The sequence below is a fragment of the Salmo trutta genome, chromosome 40 (assembly GCF_901001165.1).
Source record: "Salmo trutta chromosome 40, fSalTru1.1, whole genome shotgun sequence".
Lineage (NCBI taxonomy): Eukaryota > Metazoa > Chordata > Actinopteri > Salmoniformes > Salmonidae > Salmo > Salmo trutta.
The window spans coordinates 12,059,996-12,085,541 of record NC_042996.1 but is presented as its reverse complement, the minus strand read 5'-3'; the positions used below and the strand labels follow the sequence as shown (position 1 = coordinate 12,085,541).

Here is a 25,546-nt window from a genome sequence, read left to right as displayed (position 1 = left end):
GTCTGGTCTGTGGCATATGACACCAACTAGCAACGTTTTACATTACATTCTGTATGCTATTGAAACACCTTTACCTATTTTAGTCTGAAATGTAGGCAGTGTTGTAGGAGTAGAGGAATGTGACCGCAAGCCCTTTAGCCTGGCTGCAAAAGCATTCCGTCCTAAGTCTGGGTCCAGGGATATGGACCATCACTAGAAAGGTCCACTGCGTGACAAACCACACCCGACTGTCTGCCACCCACCCACAAACTGGAAAATGACAACCCTCCAAAGTGGTGCTTGTTCAGAAGTCTCGTTATAAGAGAAAATGAGTGAGTTGTGATTGCTTCCAGCCGGCGTGTGGGCGGGCTGGGGACGTGTCACGTTCACGTCACTCACCAGGTCACCAGGCCATCTGAAACTTATCCAGTAGGACAAGTCACATAGTGCCACCTGCTGGATCACTGGCTTCTGTGGAATTGTGGATGTCACCCAAGTCTGGGCCTGCAACAGTGATCGAAGGTACACAACGTACTGCTCTGGTCATGTGACAAATGCAACTCTAAATGTAAAGAAAATAGCTATGTCTTCTCACCCTAGACCCTGATGTGCATTAGTGGGGGCTGGTGGGATGAGCTATGGGAGAACAGGCTAATTGTAATGTCTGGAATGGAATAAAAGGAACAGAGTCCAACATGGGATTTCCATATGTTTGATGTTTTTGATACTGTTCCATTTCTTCCATTCCAGCAATTACAATGAGCCCGTTCTCCTACAGCTCCTCCCACCAGCCTCCTCTGATGTGCATGTTATGAATGATGATCATGATGCAGGAGCTCCCTCTAGTGTCAGTCCTTCAACATATGCAAAATAAATTGTACAAGTTCAAATTATTTCACAACAGTTCAAACATGGAGGGGTAGTAAGCTAACATATTACATTTTTTAAGATGGTCCTACCATGGATCATTTTGCTGTTTAATTTTTTCATTTTAGGACCCCTTCAGGTATATATATATATATATATATATATATATATAAAAAGACAGCCAAAGAATTAAGGAATAATGCTTTGAAGTGTCTTTCCTATATCTAGGAGATATAAGAAAGCTCAGGAAATATTTTGTTTTTTTGGACACATATTTAACCCCACAGAACTACATCCATTCATTTGTATGGGTTCAAATCCAATCAAATCAAATCAAATTGTATTTGTCACGTGCGCTGAATACAACAGTTATAGACCTTACCGTGAAATGCTTACTTACAAGCCCTTAACCAACAGTACAGTTCAAGAGTTAAGAAAATATTTACTAAATAAACTAAAGTAAAAATAAAATAGAAAGTAACACAATAAAATAACAATAACGAGGCTATATACAGGGGGTACAAGTGCCGAGTCAACGTGCGGTGGTACAGGTTAGTCGAGGTATATTGTACATGTAGGTAGGGGTGAAGTGACTATGCATAGATAATAAACAGCGAGTAGCAGCAGTGTAAAAACTGGGGGGTGGGGGGTCAATGTAAATAGTCTGGGTTGCCATTTGATTAATTGTTCCAGCAGTCTTATGGCTTGAGGGTAGAAGCTGCCTTTTGGACCTAGACTTGGCGCTCCGGTACCGCTTGTCGTGTGGTAGCAGAGAGAACAGTCTTTGACTTGGGTGACTGGAGTCTTTGACAAGTTTTTGTGCCTTCCTCTGACACCGCCTGGCATATAGGTCCTGGGTGGCAGGAAGCTTGGCCCCAGTGAGGTACTGGGCCATATGCACAACCCTCTGTAACGCCTTACGGTCGGATGTCGAGCATTTGCCATACCAGGCGGTGATGTAACCGGTTAGGATGCTCTCAATGGTGCAACTGTAGAACTTTTTGAAGATCTGGGGACCAATGTCTTTTCAGTCTCCTGAGGGGGAAAAGGCGTTGTCATGCCCTCTTCCCGACTGTCTTGATGTGTTTGGACCATGATAGTTTGTTGGTGACATGGACACCAAGGAACTTGAAACTCTCGACCCACTCCACTACAGCCCAGTCGTGTTCTGCCCCCTTTTCCTGTAGTCCACGATCAGCTGCGTTGTCTTGTTCACGTTGAGGGAGAGGTTGTTGTCCTGGCACAACACTGCCAGGTCTCTGACCTCCTCCCAATAGGCTGTCTCATCGTTGTCAGAGATCAGGCCTACCACTGTTGCGCCGTCAGCAAACTTAGTGATGGTGCTGGAGTCGTGCTTGGCCACACAGTTGTGAGTGAACAGGGAGTACAGGAGGGGACTAAGCACGCACCCCTGAGGGGCCCTTGTGTTGAGGATCAGCGTGACAGATGTGTTGTTGCCTACCCATAACACCTGGGGGCGGCCCGTCAGGAATTCCAGGATCCAGTTGCAGAGGGAGGTGTTTAGTCCCAGTGTCCTTAGCTTAGTGATGAGCTTTGTGGGCACTATGGTGTTGAATACTGAGCTGTAGTCAATTAACAGGATTCTCACATACAGTGCATTAGGAAAGTATTCAGACCTCTTCCCTTTTTCCACATTTTGTTACGTTACAGCCTTAACTTTAAGCGTCAGCTGTCAGAGCAGCTTATACAGCCCATCTGTAAATAGCCCATTCAACCAACTACCTACCTCATCCCCATATTTGTTTTTGTTTTTCTGCTCTTTTGCACACCAGTATTTCTACTTGCACATCCTCATCTGCACATATATCACTCCAGTGTAAATTGCTAAATTGTAATTACCTCGCCACTATTGGCCTATTTATTGCCTTACCTCCTTACTTCATTTGCACACACTGTATACAGATTTTTCTATTGTGTTATTGACTGTACGTTTGTTTATCCCATGTGTAACTCTGTGTTGTTTTTGTCACACTGCTATGCTTTATCTTGGCCAGATCGCAGTTGTAAATGAGAACTTGTTCTCAACTGGCCTACCTGGTTAAATAAAGATGAAATAAAAACATCTAAAAAAAAAGATTACAAAATATTCTAAAATTGATTAAATAAAAAAAATGTCCTCATCAATCTATACACAATTCCCCATAATGACAAAGTGAAAACAGGTTTTTAGACATTTTTGCTAAAAAAAAGATCTTGTTTACAAAGTGTAACGGTCAAAAGTTTGGACACATCTACTCATTCCAGGGTTTTCATTTATTTTTACTATTTTCTACATTGTAGAATAATGGTGAAGACATCAAAACTATGAAATAACACATATGGAAACATATAGTAACCAAAAAAGTGTTAAACAAATCAAAATCTATTTTATATATGAGATTGTTCAAAGTAGCCAAACTTTGCCTTGATGACAGCTTTGCACACTCTTAGCATTCTCTAAACCAACTTCACCTGGAATACTTTTCCAACAGTCTTGAAGGAGTTCCCACATATGCTGAGCACTTGTTGGCTGCTTTTCCAACTCATCCCAAAACATCTCAATTGGGTTGAGGTCGGGTGATTGGGTTTGTATACAGAAGATTGCCCGATTTGGTAAAATACCATATTATGGCAAGAACAGCTCAAATAAGCAAAAAGAAATGACAACCCATCATTACTTTAAGACATGAAGGAACATTTCCAGAACTTTGAACGTTTCTGCAAGTGCAGTCGCAAAAACCATCAAGCGCTATGACGAAACTGTCTCTCATGAGGACCGCCACAGGAAAGGAAGACCCAGAGTTACCTCTGCTGAAGAGGATAAGTTTATTATTGCTAACTGCACCTCAGATTGCAGCCCAAATAAATTCTTCAGAGTTCAAGTAACAGACACATCTCAACATGAACTATTCAGATGAGACTGTGTGAATCCGGCATTCAAGGTCGAATTGCTGCAAAGAGACCACTACTAAAGGACACCAATAAGAATAAAAGACTTGCTTGGGCCAAGAAACACAAGCAATAGATATTAGACCGGTGGAATTCTGACCTTAGGTCTGATGAGTCCAAATTTGAGATTTTTGGTTCCAACCACTGTCTTTGTGAGACGCAGAGTAGGTGAACGGATGATCACGGTGTGGTTCCCACCGTGAAGCATGGAGGAGGTGTGATGGTGTGGGGGTGCTTTGTTGGTGACACTGTCTATGATTTATTTAGAATTCAAGGCACAGTTAACTAGCATGGCTACCACAGCATTCTGGCTTGCGCTTAGTGGGCCTATCATTTGTTTTTCAACAGGACAATGATCCAACATACCTCCAGACTGTGTAAGGGCTATTTGACCAAGAAAGAGAGTGATAGATCGTTGCATCAGATGACCTGGCATCCACAAACACCCGACCTCAACCCAAATGAGATGGTTTGGGATGAGTTGGACTGCAGAGTGAGGAAAATCAGCCAACAAGTGCTCAGCATATGTGGGAACTCCTTCAAGACTGTTGGAAAACCATTCCAGGTGAAGCTGGTTGAGAGAATACCAAGAGTGTGCAAAGCTGTCATCAAGGCAAAGGGTGGCTACTTTGAAGAATCTCAAATATAAAATATTTATTTTGATGTGTATAACACTTTTTTGGTTACTACATGTTTCCATATGTGTTATTTCATAGATTTGATGTCTTCACTACTATTCTACAATGTAGAAAATAGTCAAAATAAATACAAATCCTGGAATGAGTAGGTGTGTCCAAACTTTTGACCAGTACTATAAGTATTCAGACCCCCATGTGCATCCTGTTTCCATTGCTCATCCTTGAGATGTTTTTACAAGTTGATTGGAGTCCACCTATGGTAAATTCAATTGATTGAACTTGCTACTTCTACAACTTCAATGACATAATTTACAATTCACTGAAAATAAAGCTGAAAAAAATTCTGTACAAAACAAAACCTCTCGAATTGTTAATTGATTAATGATTCATCTCTTATTGGCAGCAGTTGGACTATTAACTGAAAGGTTGCAAGATCGAATCCCCGAGCTGACAAGGTAAAAAAGCAGATGTTGTTCTGCCCCTGAACAAGGCACTGTTCTTAGGCCGTCATTGAAAATAAGAATTTGTTCTTAATGACTTGCCTAGTTGACTAAAGGTAAAATAAAAACTATACTTTGGTATAATCTGATCCCAGACCAGTGGTTATAGATTGGTGAAAGTTGTATTTCTTCTCAGTAGATTCGCCTCTTCTCACCATCACACAAGGAGGGTTAGTTAGAAATATCTTTGGGAGATCTCAATTTTATTCTCGTTGCGTCCTCTGTCCTCGTCTCCTTCTCATAACACATTGGAGGAGAAAGCCAGAGGTCCCGCCTCTCTGACATTCTTCTCCATTGGGTTTTGAGAGGGAGACGAAGAGAGGACGCAACGATATTAAAGAATTGAAAATCTCCCTTTGTCTTACACACGTGAAGAAAAAGAAACGACGAATCATCGAATCTAAATCGTGATATTCGTAATCACATTTTCGGGCGGGATGATTGAAAGTTTGTTTTTGTGGACCAGTGACCACTGTTGAAAATCGGCATAGTATGTTTTATGGCTACTTTTATGATACGATCATTAAAACATTTGAGCAATAATATAATTTTGACCATCGCTAAAGAAAAGAAAAGTGATATGGAGCGACCATCTAGGTTTGTAACCAAAGCTTACCTTGTTTTATTAGCTAAGCTCCACTAGCTACAGTAACTTGCTAACGTAACGTTAGCCAGTAGTACGAACTGACAAGTAAGTTTATTGCTTTGCTTGATTTTTAGTCCCGGAAATCCTAGACCTACATTGGTACATTGTGGGACGCAACCCGTCTGTCTAGAGAGACTGCCTGATCTTGCAAATCTCGTCACTTATAAGGTGTGTGTGTGTGTGTGTGTGTGTGTGTGTGTGTGTGTGTGTGTGTGTGTGTGTGTGTGTGTGTGTGTGTGTGTGTGTGTTTTGTTGACAGGAAGACAAAGCTTGTAAATTATTCGTATTTCCAGGACTTGGCTGATGGTATGTCAAATCCAATGGATTTCATTAATTGATGGTGTAAATAGCCAGTTGGTGTTGCAAGTCCCTTCTCCTTTTATGGTCTGTATGTAATCATGTTTCCCACTGTTTCTGATCATGTGAAACAGATGATGATTTTGCCTCTGTGAAAGCACCACCCAGCAAAAAAGCCAAGGAGAGTGTGAAAGAGCCAGCGCAAGAGAAGAGCAAGAAACCTTCAAACAAGGCCTCCAGTCAAGAGACTGGCTCACAGCCCATAGGCCACAAGGACAGGTAGGCAGTGGAATCAGAAACAAGCAGAAACAACCCTTAAAAGGTTTACAAAACAACACCATATATTCAATATAATGACTTGTTGTTTCTTTGTTCCTCAATAATATGTTGTGGAGACAAAAGGTATGAAACATTCTTAACAGTTTTGTAGTGTGTGACAGCAGCTATGCAAACAGAAGCACGCATTCAGAACACAGACACACTGAATGTCTTTGTTGCCCTCAGTCAGTGCCCCTTCACCTTATTCTGCATAGTGACAGATAAACAATAACAAATACCCAGTTGCAGGCAGTATTAGGGACAGTGTGTCTAGATGGTGTATGTAATGACATCATGCTGACCACTGGCCCAGAGAAGAACTCCATAAATCAGTGCTCAAACTCAAATGAGTCTTTTAGCCAGACGCGTTGCTTGTGATCTGCCATGCATCAAATCACAAAAAGCCACAACGTGTGGTGAATCATTGGCAAGGTCTCTGAGGCCAGTGGCAGTAGGGGTGTTTTGTCATGGTGATACAGAGTGACAGTCACTCTGAATGTAACCTTGTGATCAATCTGCTCTATGTTGATCAGTATTGTCTGTGAAACTTCAGCACTGCAGGTCAGGATGACCAGAATTCAACTACACTACACATATCACGTGTTACATGTTAACTTTGTCACACTTATGTCCATTTGAGTAGGCCTTTGATGTAAAATATGCTAACATTAGAATTGTACCTGTGTTTTTCAGGAAACCATTGGATGAGAAGCTGTATGACAGAGATTTGGAAGCAGCTCTTACTCTGTCATTGCTTAAAACCGCAGAGATAAATGAGGAACAATGTTCTTATAATCCAGGTTTGCATTGGACTGTTGATTCTTTACATCTGGTGTTTGAAACATTGCTGTTCAACAGCAAAACAGCAATTTGGAGTGGTTTGGCTCCATGATAGTTTTATCACAATGTGCACACTACATACAGTAGAGAATGGATGACTCACATTTCTCACTCACTGCCAACAATTATTTGCAATTGAATTTTGTTTTATTCTATATATTTTTAGAAAAATATGTCAAGAATCAACCACAAAGAGATGGTGAAAATCTGGATCCATCATTACGCCTTTCCAACTGCAGTGTGGACAGCAACCTTTTGGGTATTTATTTTTGATATCTCAAATGCATGGGTGGTGATGCTACACGAATCGATTTCATATTATTGGATCCCATGCTTTTGCATCTCAGTCACTAGTGATCCCTTTGTGATTAGATCATCTCCTCCTTTAGGCCTTGACCAGATCACGAATGATCGGGGATCCCCTTGCGCCCCCTCCAGGCAGAGGAAGGCAGCCTCCAAGGCGACAGAGCAGCAAAGGAGCGTGCTGAAGGATGGCGATGAGGACTACAATCCCAAAGGGACACCAGGTTGTCATAGCAACCCAATGGCACAGGCTCTTTGTTTTTCTACGTTCCAGGTGTATTTCATCACACACATTTGTTGTATACTGAATATTTCTTTCTATTCAGATTCAGAGAGTGATGCTGATTTCAGTGATCCAGTTGAAAGTGATGATGATGAGTTCACAGTAAAGAAACCAGAGAAAAAGAAAAAAGCCACAGAAGAGAAGACAGCCAAGAAGGAGCAACCAAAAGCTAAACCAAAGGAAGAAAAACAGCCTTCAAAACCATCAAAAACCAAACCACATTTGACAGGTACTTAATAGCTTTAAGAACTACGAACTGTCATTTTAATAACTCAATCTCTTTATGCTCCCAGCCTGCAGAGTTTCAATCAAATTGTCCTTCTGTGCCTTACAGGGACTCCCAGTCTAAAATCTCCCACCTTAGGTAGAAGTCCAACTGCCAAGCCAGCCTCCATGCCCAAGAGGTCTCCTGCCGCTTCTCCTGTCTCCAGACCTGCAGTCTCTGGCAGTCCAGAGGGGGGCAGAATACCCAAGTGGAATCCTCCAGGTAAGACTGACTGAAAGGTCAAGGAGGTCATCGTAATCTCATAAGCCGGTGTAGGACTGCATGTTTGTAAACAAGGTTGTGCCTTGTATTCAGGCATTTTAAGACCCAGTTCACCCATTATTTTTATCATACAACTTGTCATCAGGGCACGTAGGAAGAAGTCCCGGCTCATCACAGAGTGCCCCAGTGAAGTCTCCAGGGCAGGGTCTAAGACTTGGACTGTCTCGCATGGTGCGGGTCAAACCCCTGCACCCCAGTGTTTCTAGTCACTGACCCCACCTATCTATTAGAGAGGAGCTCTGTGCCTCTCTGTGTAAATGACAGTTGACTTTCAGGATTTCTTTTGTAATCCTCTAGATCTGTCTATTTTAATAAAAGGCATTAGAATTGTACTGTTAATTATTATTAGTCTGGTGTGCTACATGCTCTCCTTTTATAACAGCTCATCTTTTGGACCATTTGACTTAACAAAGGTCAGTTCCCAACTTTTACTGTTATTCGGCCTACAACAAAACCTTCAGATTTCAAACCCTTTGTGTCTTTTATTATTTCAAAGAGAGGTTTTTGTCTTCTGTCTGTCTTTAGTTTTCACTCCAACATGTAAATGAAATGGTACAATGGCGTGCTCTGCTGGATATAAGTATCTTAAAATGCAAAATGATCATTGTTAAAGTGGCAATCAGTTGAATCAATAACAAAGTGGAGACCCTGCCCCTGTTTTGGTAAAAAGCTGAGGGATGAGGCTGGTGAAATGTAACCACTCTGAAATTCATAGGCAAAGCTGTGGATGCAAGGACTGACCATCCATGATATCAAAACTATAATTTTAACCATGTTTTGAGGCTATATACCCAATGGGCAAAAACTGGTTGAATCAACTTTGTTTCCACACCATTTCAACCAAAAAAATCAATGTGATGAAGTTGATTGGATTTACAAAAAGTCAAGGTAAGGGCATTACATATTTCTTTCATCCAACTTTTAACCTAAAACGACATGACATTTGTTGTTAATTTCATGTTAAATTCGCGTTAGTTGACAACTAAACCAAATGTAAATAAAAACGAGAAGTTGAACAGAAGGCTGTGCCCAGTGGGTAGTGTTTGTCTGCATTAAATTCATTTATTGTTTATCTGTCACCAACATTGGAGTAAAACAAAGCTTATTTTAAAAGTAAAATAATGGTTGTAGCAACTACAGAATGCCCCTTTATATAACGTTTTGCCTTGATTTTATGAACATCCATATAGGCTACGTACGTATTCTATTTGTGTTTAAAGTTTTGTGAATTTTGTTTGTTCAGCGAAAGCTTTGTACAATGTGTAAATATAAAACATTAAAGATTCAATATAAACTATACGTTTTTATGTAGTGAGCATGTTTCCAGTATAGCCTGTATAGGGCTAATGAGTTTGTGCAACATCTCCCCTGTGGTATGGAACATTGTGGACAGCTGTTTTTTGAGTGAATGATAATGCTCATTTCTCCCAAAATCAGAAATGGAAAGTGAATCACTAAACATTATCATGATTTTTAGCGTTACATAGTGCGTTGTTTTACGTGTTGATTTCACTTTTAGCGCTGCTCAGTCAAATGAGCGCCGCCGTCAGTCCGAATGTATCTCCATTAAGACGTCATGAAATCATAATGACATGACGCGTATGTATGCATAGTCAGTTTGACCATTGCGTTTGACTGAGTTCAATATCTAGTTTACTCCGTTATCTTGCAGCAGTAAACACCGAACATGAGCGAAGTAAATCCATCCAATGAGCGAAAGTAAGTGTGAATTAGTTGTATGACTTTAATTTTCCGATTTTGTTTATCAATCTTTTATTTCGTGAATTTGCCTAATTTTCGAGTTCATTTTCTGTTTTTGCATTCTATTGCTGTGTTATTTACTCATCTACTGACTGTATGCAAACATCTAAAGGGAGAACAGACAAATATGATAAAAAGAACTTGCTCACAAAAGATAATTCCACTATTTTTACAAAAAAAAGCCCTGGATGCCAAAAATCTTCAGACTCAAACCTCTCAAGTTGATGACCATTCTGTTTCAATAGGAAAGAAATGAAAAAGAAATTGAAGAGACTTATTGAAAACAGGAACCAACTTCTCCCATTGTTGAAAAAGGTACTGTATTCCTCTTGATATTTACAATATAGGCATTTAGCTGACACTTAGATCATGTCTTGACCAGCTGAGATCAGCCCACAATCCAACAGTCAGATTTGCCTAACAAAACTCCAGCCTTGGATCCAACTGGGCCTACCACAGGAAGAAGGTAAGTTTACCATCAATCTGAAGCCCTACCCCAATCTACTTCCGGCGCCGACAGAGATGACCGCCTCGCTTCGCGTTCCTAGGAAACTATGCAGTATTTTTTTTTTTTTTATGTGTTATTTCTTACAATGTTACCCCAGGTAATCTTAGGTTTTATTACATACAGTCGGGAGGAACTATTGGATATAAGAGCAACGTCAACTCACCAACATTACGACCAGGAATACAACTTTCCCGAAGCGGATCCTCCGTTTGGCCCACCATCCAGGACAATGGATCGGATCCCAGCCGGCAACCCAAAACTACGATGTCGTAGGCAGACGGAGCGGTCTTCTAGTCAGGCTCCGTAGATGGGCACATCGCGCACCGCTCCCGAGTATACTACTAGCCAATGTCCAGTCTCTTGACAACAAGGTAGACGAAATCCGAGCAAGGGTTGCCTTCCAGAGAGACATCAGAGACTGTAACGCTCTTTGTTTCACGGAAACATGGCTCACTCGAGACACGCAGAGTCGGTACAGCCACCTGGCTTCTTCACGCATCACGCCGACAGAAACAAGCATCTCACTGGTAAGAAGAAGGGCGGGGGTGTATGCCTTATGATTAACGAGACGTGGTGTGATCAAAGCAGTATACAGGAACTCAAGTCATTTTGTTCACCTGACTTAGAATTCCTCACTATCAAATGCCGACCGCATTATCTACCAAGAGAATTCTCTTCGATTATAATCACAGTTGTGTACATCCCCCCCCCCCCCCCCCCCAAGCAGACACATCGACGGCCCTGAAAGAACTTCATTTGACTCTATGTTACCTGGAAACCGCATATCCTGAGGCTGCATTTATTGTAGCTGGGGATTTTAACAAGGCTAATCTGAAAACAAGGATCCCCAAACGCATATAAGGCCGTCCCCCGCCCTCCCTTCGGAAAAGCTGACCACGACTCCATTTTGTTGCTCCCAGCCTATAGACAGAAATTAAAACAGGAAGCTCCCGCCCTCAGGTCTGTTCAACGCTGGTCCGACCAATCGGATTCCACGCTTCAAGATTGTTTTGATCACATGGACTGGGATATGTTCCGGATAGCGGCAAACAACAACATTGATGTATAAGCTGATTCGGTGTGCGAGTTCATTAACAAGTGCATCAGTGATGTTGTACCCACAGCGTCTATTAAAACATTCTCCAACCAGAAACCGTGGATTGATGGCAGCATTCGCGCAAAACTGAACGCGCGAACCACTGCTTTTAATCAGGGCAAGGTGACCGGAAACATGACCGAATACAAAGAGTGTAGCTATTCCCTCCGCAAGGCAATCAAACAAGCTAAGCGTCAGTATAGAGACAAAGTGGAGTCGCAATTCAACAGCTCAGACACGAGAGGTATGTGGCAGGGTCTACAGTCAATCACGGACTACAAAAACCGGCCCCGTCACGGATCACGATGTCTTGCTCCCATACAGACTTAACAACTTTTTTGCTCGCTTTGAGGACAATACAGTGCCACTGACATGGCCCGCTACCAAAACCTGCGGGCTCTCCTTCACTCTAGCCAACTTGAGTAAAACATTTAAACGTGTTAACCCTCGCAAGGCTGCAGGCCCAGACGGCATCCCCGGCCGCGTCCTCAGAGCATGAGCAGACCAGCTGGCTGGTGTGTTTACAGACATATTCAATCAATCCTTATCCCAGTCTGCTGTTCCCACATGCTTCAAGAGGGCCACCATTGTTCCTGTTCCCAAGAAAGCTAAGGTAACTGAGCTAAATGATTACCGCCCTGTAGCACTCACTTCCGTCATCATGAAGTGCTTTGAGAGACTAGTCAAGGACCATATCACCTCCACCCTACCTGACACCCTAGACCCACTCCAATTTGCTTACCGCCACAATAGGTCCACAGACGACGCAATCGCCATCACACTGCACACTGCCCTAACCAATCTGGACAAGAGGAATACCTATGTAAGAATGCTGTTCATCGATTACAGCTCAGCATTTAACACCATAGTACCCTCCAAACTCGTCATTAAGCTCGAGACCCTGGGTCTCGACCCCGCCCTGTGCAACTGGGTCCTGGACTTCCTGACGGGCCGCCCCCAGGTGGTGAGGGTAGGTAACAACATCTCCACCCCGCTGATCCTCAACACTGGGTCCCCACAAGGGTGCGTTCTCAGCCCTCTCCTATACTCCCTGTTCACCCATGACTGCGTGGCCATGCACGCCTCCAACTCAATCATCAAGTTTGCAGACGACACTACAGTGGTAGGCTTGATTACCAACAACGACAAGACGGCCTACAGGGAGGAGGTGAGGGCCCTCAGAGTGTGGTGTCAGGAAAATAACCTCACACTCAATGTCAACAAAACAAAGGAGATGATCGTGGACTTCAGGAAACAGCAGAGGGAGCAGCCCCCTATCCACATTGACGGGACAGTAGTGGAGAGTTTTAAGTTCCTCGGCGTACACATCACGAACAAACTGAAATGGTCCAACCACACAGACAGCGTGGTGAAGAAGGCGCAGAAGCGCCTCTTCAACCTCAGGAGGATGAAGAAATTCGGCTTGTCACCAAAAACACTCACAAACCTTTACAGATGCACAATCGAGAGCATCCTATCAGGCTGTATTACCGCCTGGTACGGCAGCAGCTCCGCCCATAACCGGAAGGCTCTCCAGAGGGTAGTGAGGTCTGCACAACGCATCACCGGGTGCAAACTACCTGCCCTCCAGGACACCTACACCACCCGATGTCACAGGAAGGCCAAAAAGATCATCAAGGACAACAACCACCCGAGCCACTGCCTGTTCACCCCGCTATCATCCAGAAGGCGAGGTCAGTACAGGTGCATCAAAGCGGAGACCGAGAGACTGAAAAACAGCTTCTATCTCAAGGCCATCAGACTGTTAAACAGCCATCACTAACATTGAGTGGCTGCTGCCAACATACTGACTCAACTCCACCCACTTTAATAATGGTAAAATTGATGTAATCAATTTATCACTAGCCACTTTATATTATATAATGTTTACTTACCCTACATTACTCATCTCTTATGTATATACTGTACGCTATACCATCTACTGCATCTTGCCATCTGATGTAATTAAATGTATCACTAGCCATTTTAAACAATGCCACTTTATATAATGTTCTCATACCCTACATTACTCATCTCTTATGTATATACTGTACGCTATACCATCTACTGCATCTTGCCATCTTGATGTAATGTATCACTAGCCTCTTTAAACAATGTCACTTCTTATAATGTTTTCATACCCTGCATTGCTCATCTCATATGTACTATATACTGTACTCTATACCATCTACTGCATCTTGCCATCTGATGTAATTAAATGTATCACTAGCCACTTTAAACAATGCCACTTTATATAATGTTCTCATACCCTACATTGCTCATCTCATATGTATATACTGTACTCTATACCATCTACTGCATCTTGCCTGTGCCGTTCGGCCATCACTCATTTATATATTTTTATGTACATATTCGTACTCATTCCTTTACACTTGTGTGTATAAGGTAGTTGTGAAATTGTTAGGTTATATTACTTGTTAGATATTACTGCATGGTCGGAACTAGAAGTACAAGCATTTCGCTACACTTGCATTAACACCTGCTAACCATGTGTATGTGACAAATGCATTTGATTTGATTTTGATTTCAATCCTCTGGCAATTAAAAAAGACCATATATTGATATCTGAGTAGCACAGTCTCTGCACAGGCTGAATTCTATGCAATGCTGCAGTCCCAAATAATTGAAACAGTAGTCGGTATCCTCTGTGACTGGGATCTGCAGTAGGCTACCTGGGATTTGGGATACAAATAGCTGGACCACTGGAGGACAGGATAGGAAGTGTGGAATTAAAAAAAGCCACCAAGAAAAGAAGAGTGGGAGACTCCCTGATCCAGTGGTGCTAATTTGTTGCATGTAGCATACCAGTGAGAGGAAGCCTGAAACCAAAGGCAGGGATATGAAATGGTGAGAGATGATGAATTCCCTCTACACGCCATGCACTCAGGAAACATCTCTGTGCTACTAGATGTCATTATACAGACTTCTCTGATCAAATGTCTATTTAGGGCTGCTGCCTGCGGCACGATCTGCCACAAACTGGAACGTACTATCAGAACTCAGCCGGGGCTGATGATGAAAGTGAAGAAAAAGACATGAGCATTGCTTGATTTAAAGTTTGCTTTCATTGGTTCCTATTGGACTCAAAAGAAACATCACATTATACATTTTGTTTCAGGTAAAATGCTCATGGCTGTACATTGTTCCCATATGTGGTTGCTAACGGTGGCAACCAAAAATGGCCTGTTAGAGCACTGGCCCATTGCCCTCGGCAGGGGGTGGAGGAGGTGACGTAAACCTGTCTTGGCTTACCTGGCTGACATGGAGCCAGACTGCCTGTCTCATCTCCAGCACCATGGACAGCGGACAGGGGAACAGAGAGTGCAGCTCACCCCACCCCACCACATGGCGGATGTGCCGACAGATGGTTCAGAGTGGTAGACAATGCAGACAGGTCGCTTACACCGTGTTCAGAGTTTATGTGGGATAAGCCAAAGGTGTTGGGTGCTTTACAACATGTTATACATGCTATATAAACAGTCCACTGAGCAGTCATTCATACATGGCGATGGACATTTCTGTTGATTTGTCTGTGGTGTGTGTCCGGTGTTTTCCTGGTCTTGTTGGAGGCATTCTCAACAAAGTATTTAGTTGGAAATTGGAAATGAAGCATCATCTTCTAATCATGAAGGCTACATTTTATTCTTTAAAGTGCCCCCCCCCCCCCCCTCATTGTATTTTGTGGAGTTCTCTGCTACAGCACAAAGAAAAGCAAGTATGTGCATTCTCTGACCCCTTGTAGCTAAGTCAAATAACCCACACATTCCCAGAGGAATGAACCTGAAAGGTAGCCCACTCTGTCATTCACTTCCCATTTGTCAGCCACCGCCTGCCTGAGGTGTCTGTCTGCCTGCCTGTCTGTCTGGGACAGTTGTGTCACCACCACTGCTCAGTCAAAAGGATAGAGTTCACTCTGACCAGCAAGGTTAGACCGGTTCTGACCCCTGACAGACAGCAATGTTTAGGGTAAAGCCAGCAGCGCCAGATTAGTCTACTCAAGACAAGTTTTTGTCTAGCTGTCTCTGTATGCAGATAGAAGCAGATTCAATCTGTGTTATAGTATGGGTCCTTGGGAAAGGTCAGCTACACAGGCCAAGCCTGTCTGTCCCCGGCCTGTTCTGGGACAAACAGGGCTGATTACTAATGCCTGTTTTGACTTTATTTGGATCAGCAGTGAAGAGGTGGTTGTTATTGAATGCTGTTAGTTATTGCTGGATTTGCCTTGGACTTGATCATAGAAATTCAAACTGCATGAAGTGCATTTGGTTTGTGTGTGTGTGTGGAGGTCTAAACAATAGAGATGCAGGCTTGGCCACTGTGTTTTAGTTCTATTGCTATAGTTAACACTGCATTGTGCGCTCTCAGGGTTGTGTTGCTATTGATGTCCACCACAGTGCTTATGCTCCTAGCTCTGCTCCTTCCGGAGGGGTTTTCCTCTCTGTGTCTCTGTGGCAGTCAGTACAGGGCAGGCTACTAATGGGATTTAGCCTGATCTGGATTAGACCAGTGGGTGGTCCCTCCATACTCCCTAGCCTTGGATGCCTCCTACTACTACAGTTAGAGAATAAACACTCACCTATAACAACACAGGTCTACTGGTGCACTCCATCATGCTACAGGAAAAACACACCTTTGTTTCCACTAGAAAATAAAAAGGGCTATGTTTTACCTTTGCGCAATTGTTTCCAGTTAGTCTAGTGTTATAAGCCAAAAAATAGTGTGGACAATGAGCCTTTGCCCAGTTACCTCAATTGCACTGTTGGGTATAACTGCTACACTGCATTAAGAGAACACTCTTCATAACAGTTATTGGACTCAGCCTATAGCCATGAACAGATAAAGGCTGGAGGCTTACTAGTGAGGACTGGTTGTGACTGTATATGCTTCTTCAATATTGTGGACTGAAGCTGGAAATCATATCACCATGGAGACTGCAGCTTGTGTAATGGCAAAAAAAAACATATGGATGGTATATTAAAGGTGAGAGAAATACACTGGGTAGCAATGGAAAGAAAACAGCTATTTTCTGTCAGCACTGATAAAAACGTGTTATGAAACGGCCAGTTATGCAGTCGTCGTGTCTACCCCCGAGATGACTGTCCGTGCCGACGTAGGCTTCAGTAGAACATACTGTACCACCCACGTCACGCTTGGGGTATGTAGGATGAATCATGTGAAGGTGTAGATGGCTCTCCTCCACATCTCAAAGGATTCTCCACTCTGGATGAGCTAGCACATGGTTTGCCTTGATGTGTAATTCACTTTCAATTATAAGGTGTGTGTGTGTGTGTGTGTGTGTCTGTGTGTGTGCATTCGTTTTTTACAATACCTGTACCAGAAGTCCTCACAAGAATGGTAAACCAACTAAAATTCTGAGAAGTGAGGGCATGCCGGTCCTCATAAAAAGGCTGTTTTAGGCTAAGGTTTAGGGTTAGGGAAAATAGGATTTTGATCAATTGTTGGTCCCCCAAAAAGTCCTCACAAGTATAGTAAGACATAGCTGTGTGTGTGATTTAAAAACTGATCCAATGATTAAACATTTGATGATTTAGTACAATTGAATTTTTACAACTAAAGATCTTTACAAATGTAAAGCTGTTGTGAATCATTAAATATTCCATGTTTAATGTGGTTATTTTGATGGTACCTTCGTGGGAGACTAAAGTGAAGTAGTAATCAATAACCTCAGATGTGTGGTTGCTACTCAGCAGTGTTGCTCTGAGTTTCAGTTCCCGGACAGTGAGTCAGACACGTGAGCATTGAACCAGCATCTCATTCTCTACAGTAGGCCTTCACGATGAGATAAAATACCGCGAAGACTGAACCCAAGGATTTTGGGACTTAAGAAAAAATGGTGTCATAAAGTGGCTAGAGAGGGGATTTGTTGTTTGAGCTTGGTCACAAACGGTCGATGGATTTTGTTTTGCTTCTATAGGCTACCAGCTACATAACGGTTTTACGCGCAATGTTGATTCTCATGCTTGGAAAGTTATGACTGAGGAGTCTGCGGAGTTGGACAGTTGAATGAATTGACAAACAATCTATACCGGGAGTCCAAGGTGTCGCTTGTCGATGTGGAATAAACGGTGACCGTAGAATACCCTAACAGGTGGCTCTCCGACGATATGCGCGTCAGGCTAACAACAGCGTGCACACTCTCCATAATCTTCGGCTGACAAAGCTTTTTCCAATATTACAGTCCGTTCATTACTATTCAGTAGCACTACTCTGCAGTTTCTACCGAGCCCCAACGTCGTTTTGATGCGAAGCGGAATATTGGTTTCTGCGCGTACTCGGGAATAAAATTGAGCCTGGGAATGTTTTCAAGCAGTGCGCTCACGTGGACCAACTAGGAGTGATTATCGATGACAATTGGAATTCACCCGGGTTATAAAGCAATGTTTCCAGAAATTCATATCAAGGTGAGGTATAAAGAATGCTATTGCTTTGTTTTATGTAGCTTATTGGATACAAATTCAACATTTACTTTTTTGCATTTTGTTTTAGCTCACAGTACTGTATTTGGAACCTCTCTGCACTCTTTCATCGCTAACTTTAAGTGTACTGTACTGTACAGACTGTACTGGACAGACAGACAGTAATTAGGTTAGAAAACACTTTCCAGCGGATTTCAGAATCAGATGTCAATGCGTTGACATAATTACTCCCATGGGCTCATGGTTCCACTGACCTTCACATGGACTAACCCACTTCAGTCCCCATGATCTACAGCTTGGTCTGCTCAGGAATGGATCATTGGCTTCCTGGGGTGTTCTGGGTTAATATGATCTGTTTGTCACGGCTGACACCTGGCTGGTGTCAGCACTGGATTCACAATATATTTGGGCTACTGCACATTTTTATGCAGTATTGTCTACAGCTGCATATGAACCACATTTGAGAATCATCGCTAGTTCTAAAAATACATTATAATTTAATTAGAACGTTGGCCTTCATAGATTTTCTATATGCGGTCGGTTTGTGTAGCACGTGTGTGTGTGCATGTGCGCACGTGTGAGTGCTGGGACCAAGCAAAATAATGTGTGCCTATGTGTAGGTGTGTGCACGAGTGTGTTCATCTTCAGCTAGCGCATATTATATGACATCCTTTTCTCGTCCAATCCCCACAGTCAGGGATGCCCGATGTCTACTCCCAGCAACACAAACTCCAGCCTGAATGCACACGCCTTGGGTCCAGCCGGGCCTACCAGCAGCAGCAGGTAAACCTACTCCCTGGTCCTCCAGTATTCTGCTCTTGTCTGTGGGTGTGCGGGGGAATACGATGACTGTGTCATGATCTGGTCGTGTGGGGGAGTACTATGACTAGTGTGAGCTGTGGGGGAATACTGTATGATGGAACAGCCCAGCCCGCACCTCTGAAAAGATGGAGCAGGGTAGTTAGCACCAATTGTGAATTGTGGATCCTGAGTTTTAAGATTAAAAGTAATTTTCCTTATCCCAAACGATTCAATGTTCATAATGGTGCAGAGGTAACTGTCTTCGGTACCATGTTGCTATATATAGCCTTTTATGAATAATTAATCTTGCAGATACTGCAGTAAAGCCCTGGAGATTAAACAGTGCATTCTATAAATATAAACTCCCCTCTCAATTTGGCAGCGCTGTTTCAGTTCAAATCGATAAGGCCACGAGAGCCATACTACTGTAACTACAACACAGCTCTATCCTTCAGTCAGAGGTGATGCCCTGGTGTAGCTTAGCCTTTTGGGCAGCTTTTGAGAGGATGTGTTACATAGAGTACCGAGAAAGACCAGCAGCTTATAAACAAAGAGAGAGTGAAGGAAAAATCAATGGAGAGAGAGACTCTGAGTCGGGCTGCAGTGAAAGCTTCTGTGGAAAAGCAGACCTCCAAGGCTTTAGACCCTGCTTCACTCTCGCCCTTGCAGGTAACTCTATGCCCTTTCTGGGCACCACAGGCTACTTGCTGCCTCATTACTGAATCAGCAGGAGAACTAGAAACACCCAGTGCCTCAAACCTCGTTATGTAACAACACCTGTATTATCTCTGTTTGATTTAACCTAGATGACCCTCTAAATGTGGGTCCTTCTCTTTCTGCCGCCCTCTCTCACTTGTTCTGGCTGTAGAACTGTGGCTTGGGCAAAGGCACTCTGCCTAAGCTGGATGCTAAACCCTTGGTTGTAAACAATGCCAAGTACCATCACCAGTCCGAAAGCATCCTGCCCCACATCACCAGCAAGGGCCTGCCAAACACCTGTGATAGGCAGCTTTCAGGAGCCAGGCACCAGGAAAGCTTCCAGGTGAGTCCTTGTTACAATTAGGCTAATCTCTTGGTATTATGTACTTAGAGCCTAGTACATTGACGCAATGAAACATTCCACTGAGAAATTCTAACAGTGTTAAATTGTTACCATGCAAAACCTCTGAAACGAGTTAATTTCCTGTATGTTTTGTAATTGACAGGATGAGAGATTACGGCGCTCCACAGTGGAGAGTCTGCCAGAGTCCATCAACAGGAAGAACAATCGGGAACAGGAGAGGAATATCGAGGGGCACAATCTGCCCATGTCTCCTGCAGGTGTGTGTGGGCTAAGGGTAGGACTAGGCCTGAGTTGGAGAGTAGGGAAGCATTGGTGGAAGTTGCTGGTGTTGGCGTTTAGTATTGGCAATTCTAAAGGAGAAAGAGTTTTTTTGTCCCTTGATCTTATTTAATCAGGAAGAAACAAATGCAAACTGGGATTTGCTGACAGGAATTTCCTTTCCCTCCTATACAGAGGTCCTGAAGGCGTTCAAAGATCGTCTGACGGAGCATGAGCAGGAGGAGATCATGGACTACTCCGAGGTCTGGTACCTGGGCCTGGATGCCAAGAAGATGAAGGGTTCCCCCAGCCTGCCACACAACTCTGGCTACGACGATGAGAGCGGAGGCTATCTGAAGGTAACATAAAAATGGGCACAAAGATGGCAGTAAAGAAACTCTGTGAATTTCAGAACCAGTTTTAGTGCCATATAGAGTTTCAGTTTTTGCAGTATTGCTTTAAAGTAAATTATACCCTTTTCTCTGCAGGTCGCGCATGACCACATAGGCTTCCGGTTTGAGGTGCTGGAGGTGATCGGAAAAGGATCCTTCGGACAGGTCCTGAAGTGCCTGGATCACAAGACCACTGAACTTGTCGCCATCAAGGTCATTCGCAACAAGAAAAGGTGACTAACACCACTAGCTAGCTAGCATATCGTAGTACAGCTGGGTTGTCAAATACCAACCTTTCACTAATAACATGCGATGACACATGTTATAACACTGCTTTTCTGTTATGATTGGCTTCAGGTTCCACCACCAGGCCATGGTGGAGTTGAAGATCCTGGATGTGTTGAGAAGGAAGGACAGAGACAACCAACACAACGTCATTCACATGAAGGAGCACTTCTACTTCCGGAACCATCTCTGCATCTCCTTCGAGCTCCTGGGGTAGGATTGACGGACACTGACACTGTAGGGCCAAAGATAAGATCATATTCAGAAATACAATAATACCTTTATGTTATTTGTTGATTTAGTTCAGGAGAGAATACTTCTGCTATATTTCATACACAGGAGGTAAACATGTAGTATTAAGATTATTTGGCCATTTAAATCTAAAGGATGTTTGCTTATCTTTGACCGTGCAGAGTGAACCTGTACGAACTCATCAAGAAGAACAACTTCCAGGGCTTCAGCCAGATCCTGGTGCGCCGCTTTGCCTACTCCCTCCTCAAGTGCCTGCAGATGCTGCACAAAGAGAAGATCATCCACTGTGACCTGAAACCGGTATGACCCCTAGCCATGACCTTTAACCCCTAACAACCTTAACATTACATAATGAAAAGTGAAGCATATTTGCAAACATATTCCTTGTTGGTTCAGTTTAATGGTGCCACAGGAGATGGAGAGAATGTGCTCATACTTGGGTGTTTATTTTCCAGGAAAACATTCTTCTGTCACACAAAGGCCAAGGCAACATCAAGGTCATTGACTTTGGCTCCAGCTGCTACGAGCAGCAGAGAGGTGAGTGTCTTAGTTTGTATGTTTTCTAATGTAAGGTTAGATCAAGTAGGCGAACAGGGGGAACAACCTCATTATAGCATCACATTATAGCATACCTAATTCCTGGCTCTCCACCACAGTTTACACCTACATCCAGAGCCGCTTCTACCGTTCCCCAGAGGTGCTCCTGGGCCATCCCTACAGCATGGCCATCGACATGTGGAGCTTTGGCTGCATCCTGGCTGAGCTCTACACTGGCTTCCCCCTCTTCCCTGGGGAGAGTGAGGTGGAGCAGATTGCCTGCATCATGGAGGTACCTACCTAGTACCTACTCATGCTCTCTTTGTTAATGGCTCTTTCAACCTTGTGGTTTGGCGAGCAACGTTGATGTATTACTCACTGTGTGTTTGTCTGATTTGTTCTCAGGTGCTGGGAATGCCTCCAACTGATTTCTTGTCAACAGCGACCAGGAAAAGGCAATTCTTTGGTAAGCATTGTTGATCTAGTCACATGGTTTTCTCTTTGACTGTTCGATGGAAATTCTGTTTAACTGAGACCTTTCGCTTCCACTGATGTACCAATAGGATCACAGTTAAATGTATACATTTCTGATGTAGGGATTTGCATCAGTTTAGTGTCAGAGGGTGTTTAAGCAATAAGCCTGAGGGAGGGTGGTATATTGGCCATATAACACAGCTGAGGGCTGTTCTTATGCACAACGTGAAAGTGAGTGCCTGAATACAGCTCTTAGCTGTGGTATATTGACCATATACCACAAACCCCCGAGGTGCCTTATTGCTATTATAAACTGGTTACCAACATAAATAGAACAGTAAACAAGTATGTTTTTGTCACAACCGTGGTATATTGTCTGATATACAGACGGTTGAAATGCTGTTTCAGCCAATCAGCATCCAGGACCCAAACTACCCAGTTTATAATTCTTAGTAAGAGATCCTCTTGTTGATTAATCACTGGTTGTGATTGTGCAGATTCCAAAGGCAACCCCAGGAACATCACCAACAGCAAGGGGAGAAAGAGACGGCCCAACTCCAAGGATCTGGCCAGTGTCCTGAAGACCAACGATCCTCTCTTTCTGGATTTCATCAAACGCTGTCTCACGTATGTACTGTACACCTGTCAATAACACAGCCATAGAATCACCCAATCTCAAATATTACTAATAGTAAGGAATCATGTTAAACTGTCAGGTGAAGTGAGCCCTCTTTCGCATTATTATTGATTTAAGATTATTTACCCTTTACTCCTCCAAGTGAGGCCCACTGAGATTGAAATCTACAAGGAAGCCCAGTGTGTGGTTTTACCTCTGGTTCTCTCTGGGAGAATCTCATTTGCATACTCCTCGCGTCCTCTCTTCTCTCTCCTTGAGATCCATCTCAAAACCCAATGGAGGAGAAGGTCAGAGGGGAGGGACCTCTGATTTTCTCATCCGATCGGTTTTGAGAAGGAGAGAGGACGCGAGGAGTATGCAATTGGGATTTTCCCTCTGACTGACTCTCTTCTCTCTGTCAGGTGGGACCCTAAGAAGCGCATGACGCCCGACGAGGCCATGCAGCATGAGTGGATCCAGGAGGCCCGCTCCAGCAAGTTTCGGTCCAAGACCCGCACGGTGAGAAGGCCCAGCGAGAGCCTCAGCAACGTGGAGAACAACAACAAGATAGAGCAGCATATTTCCCACAAACCAGCCCTTATCAACAGGATAGGTAAGAGGAGTAGTCATCTACCATACTACCACCATGCCTCATATGTATGTGTTTACATGTAAGAAAAATAAATAAATCATCTGCACTAGGCATTTTTTAGACTTTGAGAGTGGCAGATTGACACAAAGACTAAATTGACTCCACATCTCTGTGATTGACATGAAGTGACAGGCATCTTACTTCCCCCTCTCTGACGCAGTTGACAAGGCATTCTCCAGCCCGTTCTCCAACGCTACAGACAGGTCCAAGAGAGAGAACTCTGTGAAGCTGGCGTCCGCCGAGCGCTTGCATCCGATCGGGGCTTCGGCTGAGGGCCAGATGGGCGAGGGCAGGACCAAGAGCACCAGGGCTGTTAGCAGCAGCAAGCAGGAGGTACCCAGGGAGAGATCAGTCCACATCGTCATCAGACCCCCGCTGGAGCACACTGCGGACAGGGACAGTCTGGAGCACCAGCAGGGCCTGTCCCCCATCACATAAAGGTCCCAGGGACAGAGGGCTTGGGGCTGGGAGGGGGTTGAGGGGAGGGGGTATGCATAGGTCACATCAGGGTTAATATCATCAGAGGTCAAACATAAGACACATTAATAACATGAAATGGGGGTCATGGTTGGAGTATATCCTGTTTTGTAGATGTGGGTTATCAATTTGTTATATTTGTGCTGCACTATAGAATTTATTTCCTTGTCCAATCATATGTTAGCGCTTGGACTCTGTCTAGCTGCAGGAGACGTCTTTGGAATACAGTCTTTGGTGGGTCTTTTAGTAGAGTTAAATGAGCTGTGTATCAGCAAATGTTGGTCTTCTCTGTTATTGCAGTAGTCCCAAATGGGCTTACTGCATCTAGAATGTGGCCACATTCACTTGTAATAAGCTTGGAAAGTAGCACAGGTCACTTGCATTAGTTTAAAATGGGCTCCCTTAGCTTAGAACCCAGATCAATGCCCAGATTGGCCTGTTTTCCACTCTCGGTCTAGCCAGGTTAGGCCAAGCCACATTTACTGTCATTTTGCCAGAGGTATAAAGCTCTTTGAGTAGGCTAATTCCCTGCACGTTTTCTACTGGCATTGACATTTTGGCTTTGACAACACAGACGTCTGACCCGAAATATACACAGGTTAAGCCCCGCCACCTGTTTGCACTGAAATACGCATGGCAAGCCCAAGGAGTTGCCCGTGCCATTGATGCAATGTTTAAGGCTCTTAGCAGCACAAAGCATCTCCCATGCATAGAGATGATGGTGATAGTGGAAAAACGTAAAGCTCTAATGTGCACAAACTCATCTGGAGATTACTCAGAGTTTACCATGTTTATGGAGTTTGACTTTGACTCAATAATCTGTGGTTGTTGACCATAGTATTATTGGTAGTATTTCATTACTAGTTTATTATGAAAATTAATAAAACCCTAGGTGTTACTGAATAAAATTACAATCACTTATAAGTCAGAAGAATCGCTGTCCACCTGACAACAACTTTTACCTCAAAAACAGGGCCCTCAAGTGGTCAATGAAAATGAATGTTATTTTCCTGACCTGAAATGCCTAGCTTGGACTGGGATTGGATGGTTTGATATTCTTCATACGTCATTGTCATGTACAAAGTTTCCCAGTGTCTGCAAAACAGGAATATTCTGACCAGTGATCCTCACAACTTGTTATTCAAATGTGCCTTTCAGCATCCAAAGTGACTTCCCTCTGACCCACAATGCATCATCTGTTTTTTACTCCTCACACAATCTTCATTTTTAAAAAGCTCTTAATTCCTCATCAAAGCAGTTCCATCTATTTTGATTAGCTTCTCTTACCTTCACAAAATGACAATTTTCTACAATGTTGAGCTTTCTTCAATAAAACCTGGGCCAAATGAAGGAGAGTAGATTTTTTTGTTTTTCTCTGTAAACTTCTTTTTAAGGAAACTGGTACTGATGCTTTTCACTTGCTCCAGTTAGAGAAAGTAATTTTAAAACAGTGTTTATATTTGTAACATGATCAGATTTCCATTTTAACAGTACATAATTGAATGTACATTTTACACTTTTGTTATGATTAAGTTATTGGTTTAAGGTGTGACCTGTATATGAAATATTTGTGGTAATATATCTCAAGCACTGTATGTGTACATAACCAGGTCACATTGGCAATGTCTTAATGAAATATATGTTTTTTACCATGTTTCAATTGTAATTTTAATGATTTTCTTGTTTATTTTTCTGTGCTCACTGAACATTGTTATTTAAGAGAGGCCCCACAGACATTAGCTGGTGCCC

The 25,546-nt window shown here is 43.2% G+C and overlaps 2 protein-coding genes across 2 annotated transcripts; both read left to right on the top strand.

Moving 5' to 3' along the window:
* The first annotated feature begins 5,182 nt into the window (after nucleotides 1-5,182).
* On the top strand, nucleotides 5,183-9,464 carry LOC115180349 (RAD51-associated protein 1-like). Its single transcript, XM_029742369.1, has 9 exons — nucleotides 5,183-5,530; nucleotides 5,839-5,885; nucleotides 6,011-6,155; nucleotides 6,888-6,994; nucleotides 7,201-7,293; nucleotides 7,424-7,561; nucleotides 7,664-7,849; nucleotides 7,955-8,107; nucleotides 8,253-9,464. The coding sequence occupies exons 1-9, from the start codon at nucleotides 5,433-5,435 to the stop codon at nucleotides 8,378-8,380; spliced, it is 1,095 nt and encodes a 364-aa protein (XP_029598229.1). The 5' UTR covers nucleotides 5,183-5,432; the 3' UTR covers nucleotides 8,381-9,464.
* Nucleotides 9,465-17,302: 7,838 nt separating this feature from the next.
* On the top strand, nucleotides 17,303-23,809 carry LOC115180431 (dual specificity tyrosine-phosphorylation-regulated kinase 4). The gene is made up of 14 exons (XM_029742507.1): nucleotides 17,303-17,975; nucleotides 18,684-18,773; nucleotides 19,660-19,833; nucleotides 19,997-20,111; nucleotides 20,308-20,471; nucleotides 20,601-20,737; nucleotides 20,862-21,002; nucleotides 21,203-21,341; nucleotides 21,497-21,578; nucleotides 21,698-21,870; nucleotides 21,984-22,044; nucleotides 22,550-22,679; nucleotides 23,091-23,281; nucleotides 23,481-23,809. The coding sequence occupies exons 1-14, from the start codon at nucleotides 17,919-17,921 to the stop codon at nucleotides 23,756-23,758; spliced, it is 1,932 nt and encodes a 643-aa protein (XP_029598367.1). The 5' UTR covers nucleotides 17,303-17,918; the 3' UTR covers nucleotides 23,759-23,809.
* Nucleotides 23,810-25,546: the final 1,737 nt, after the last annotated feature.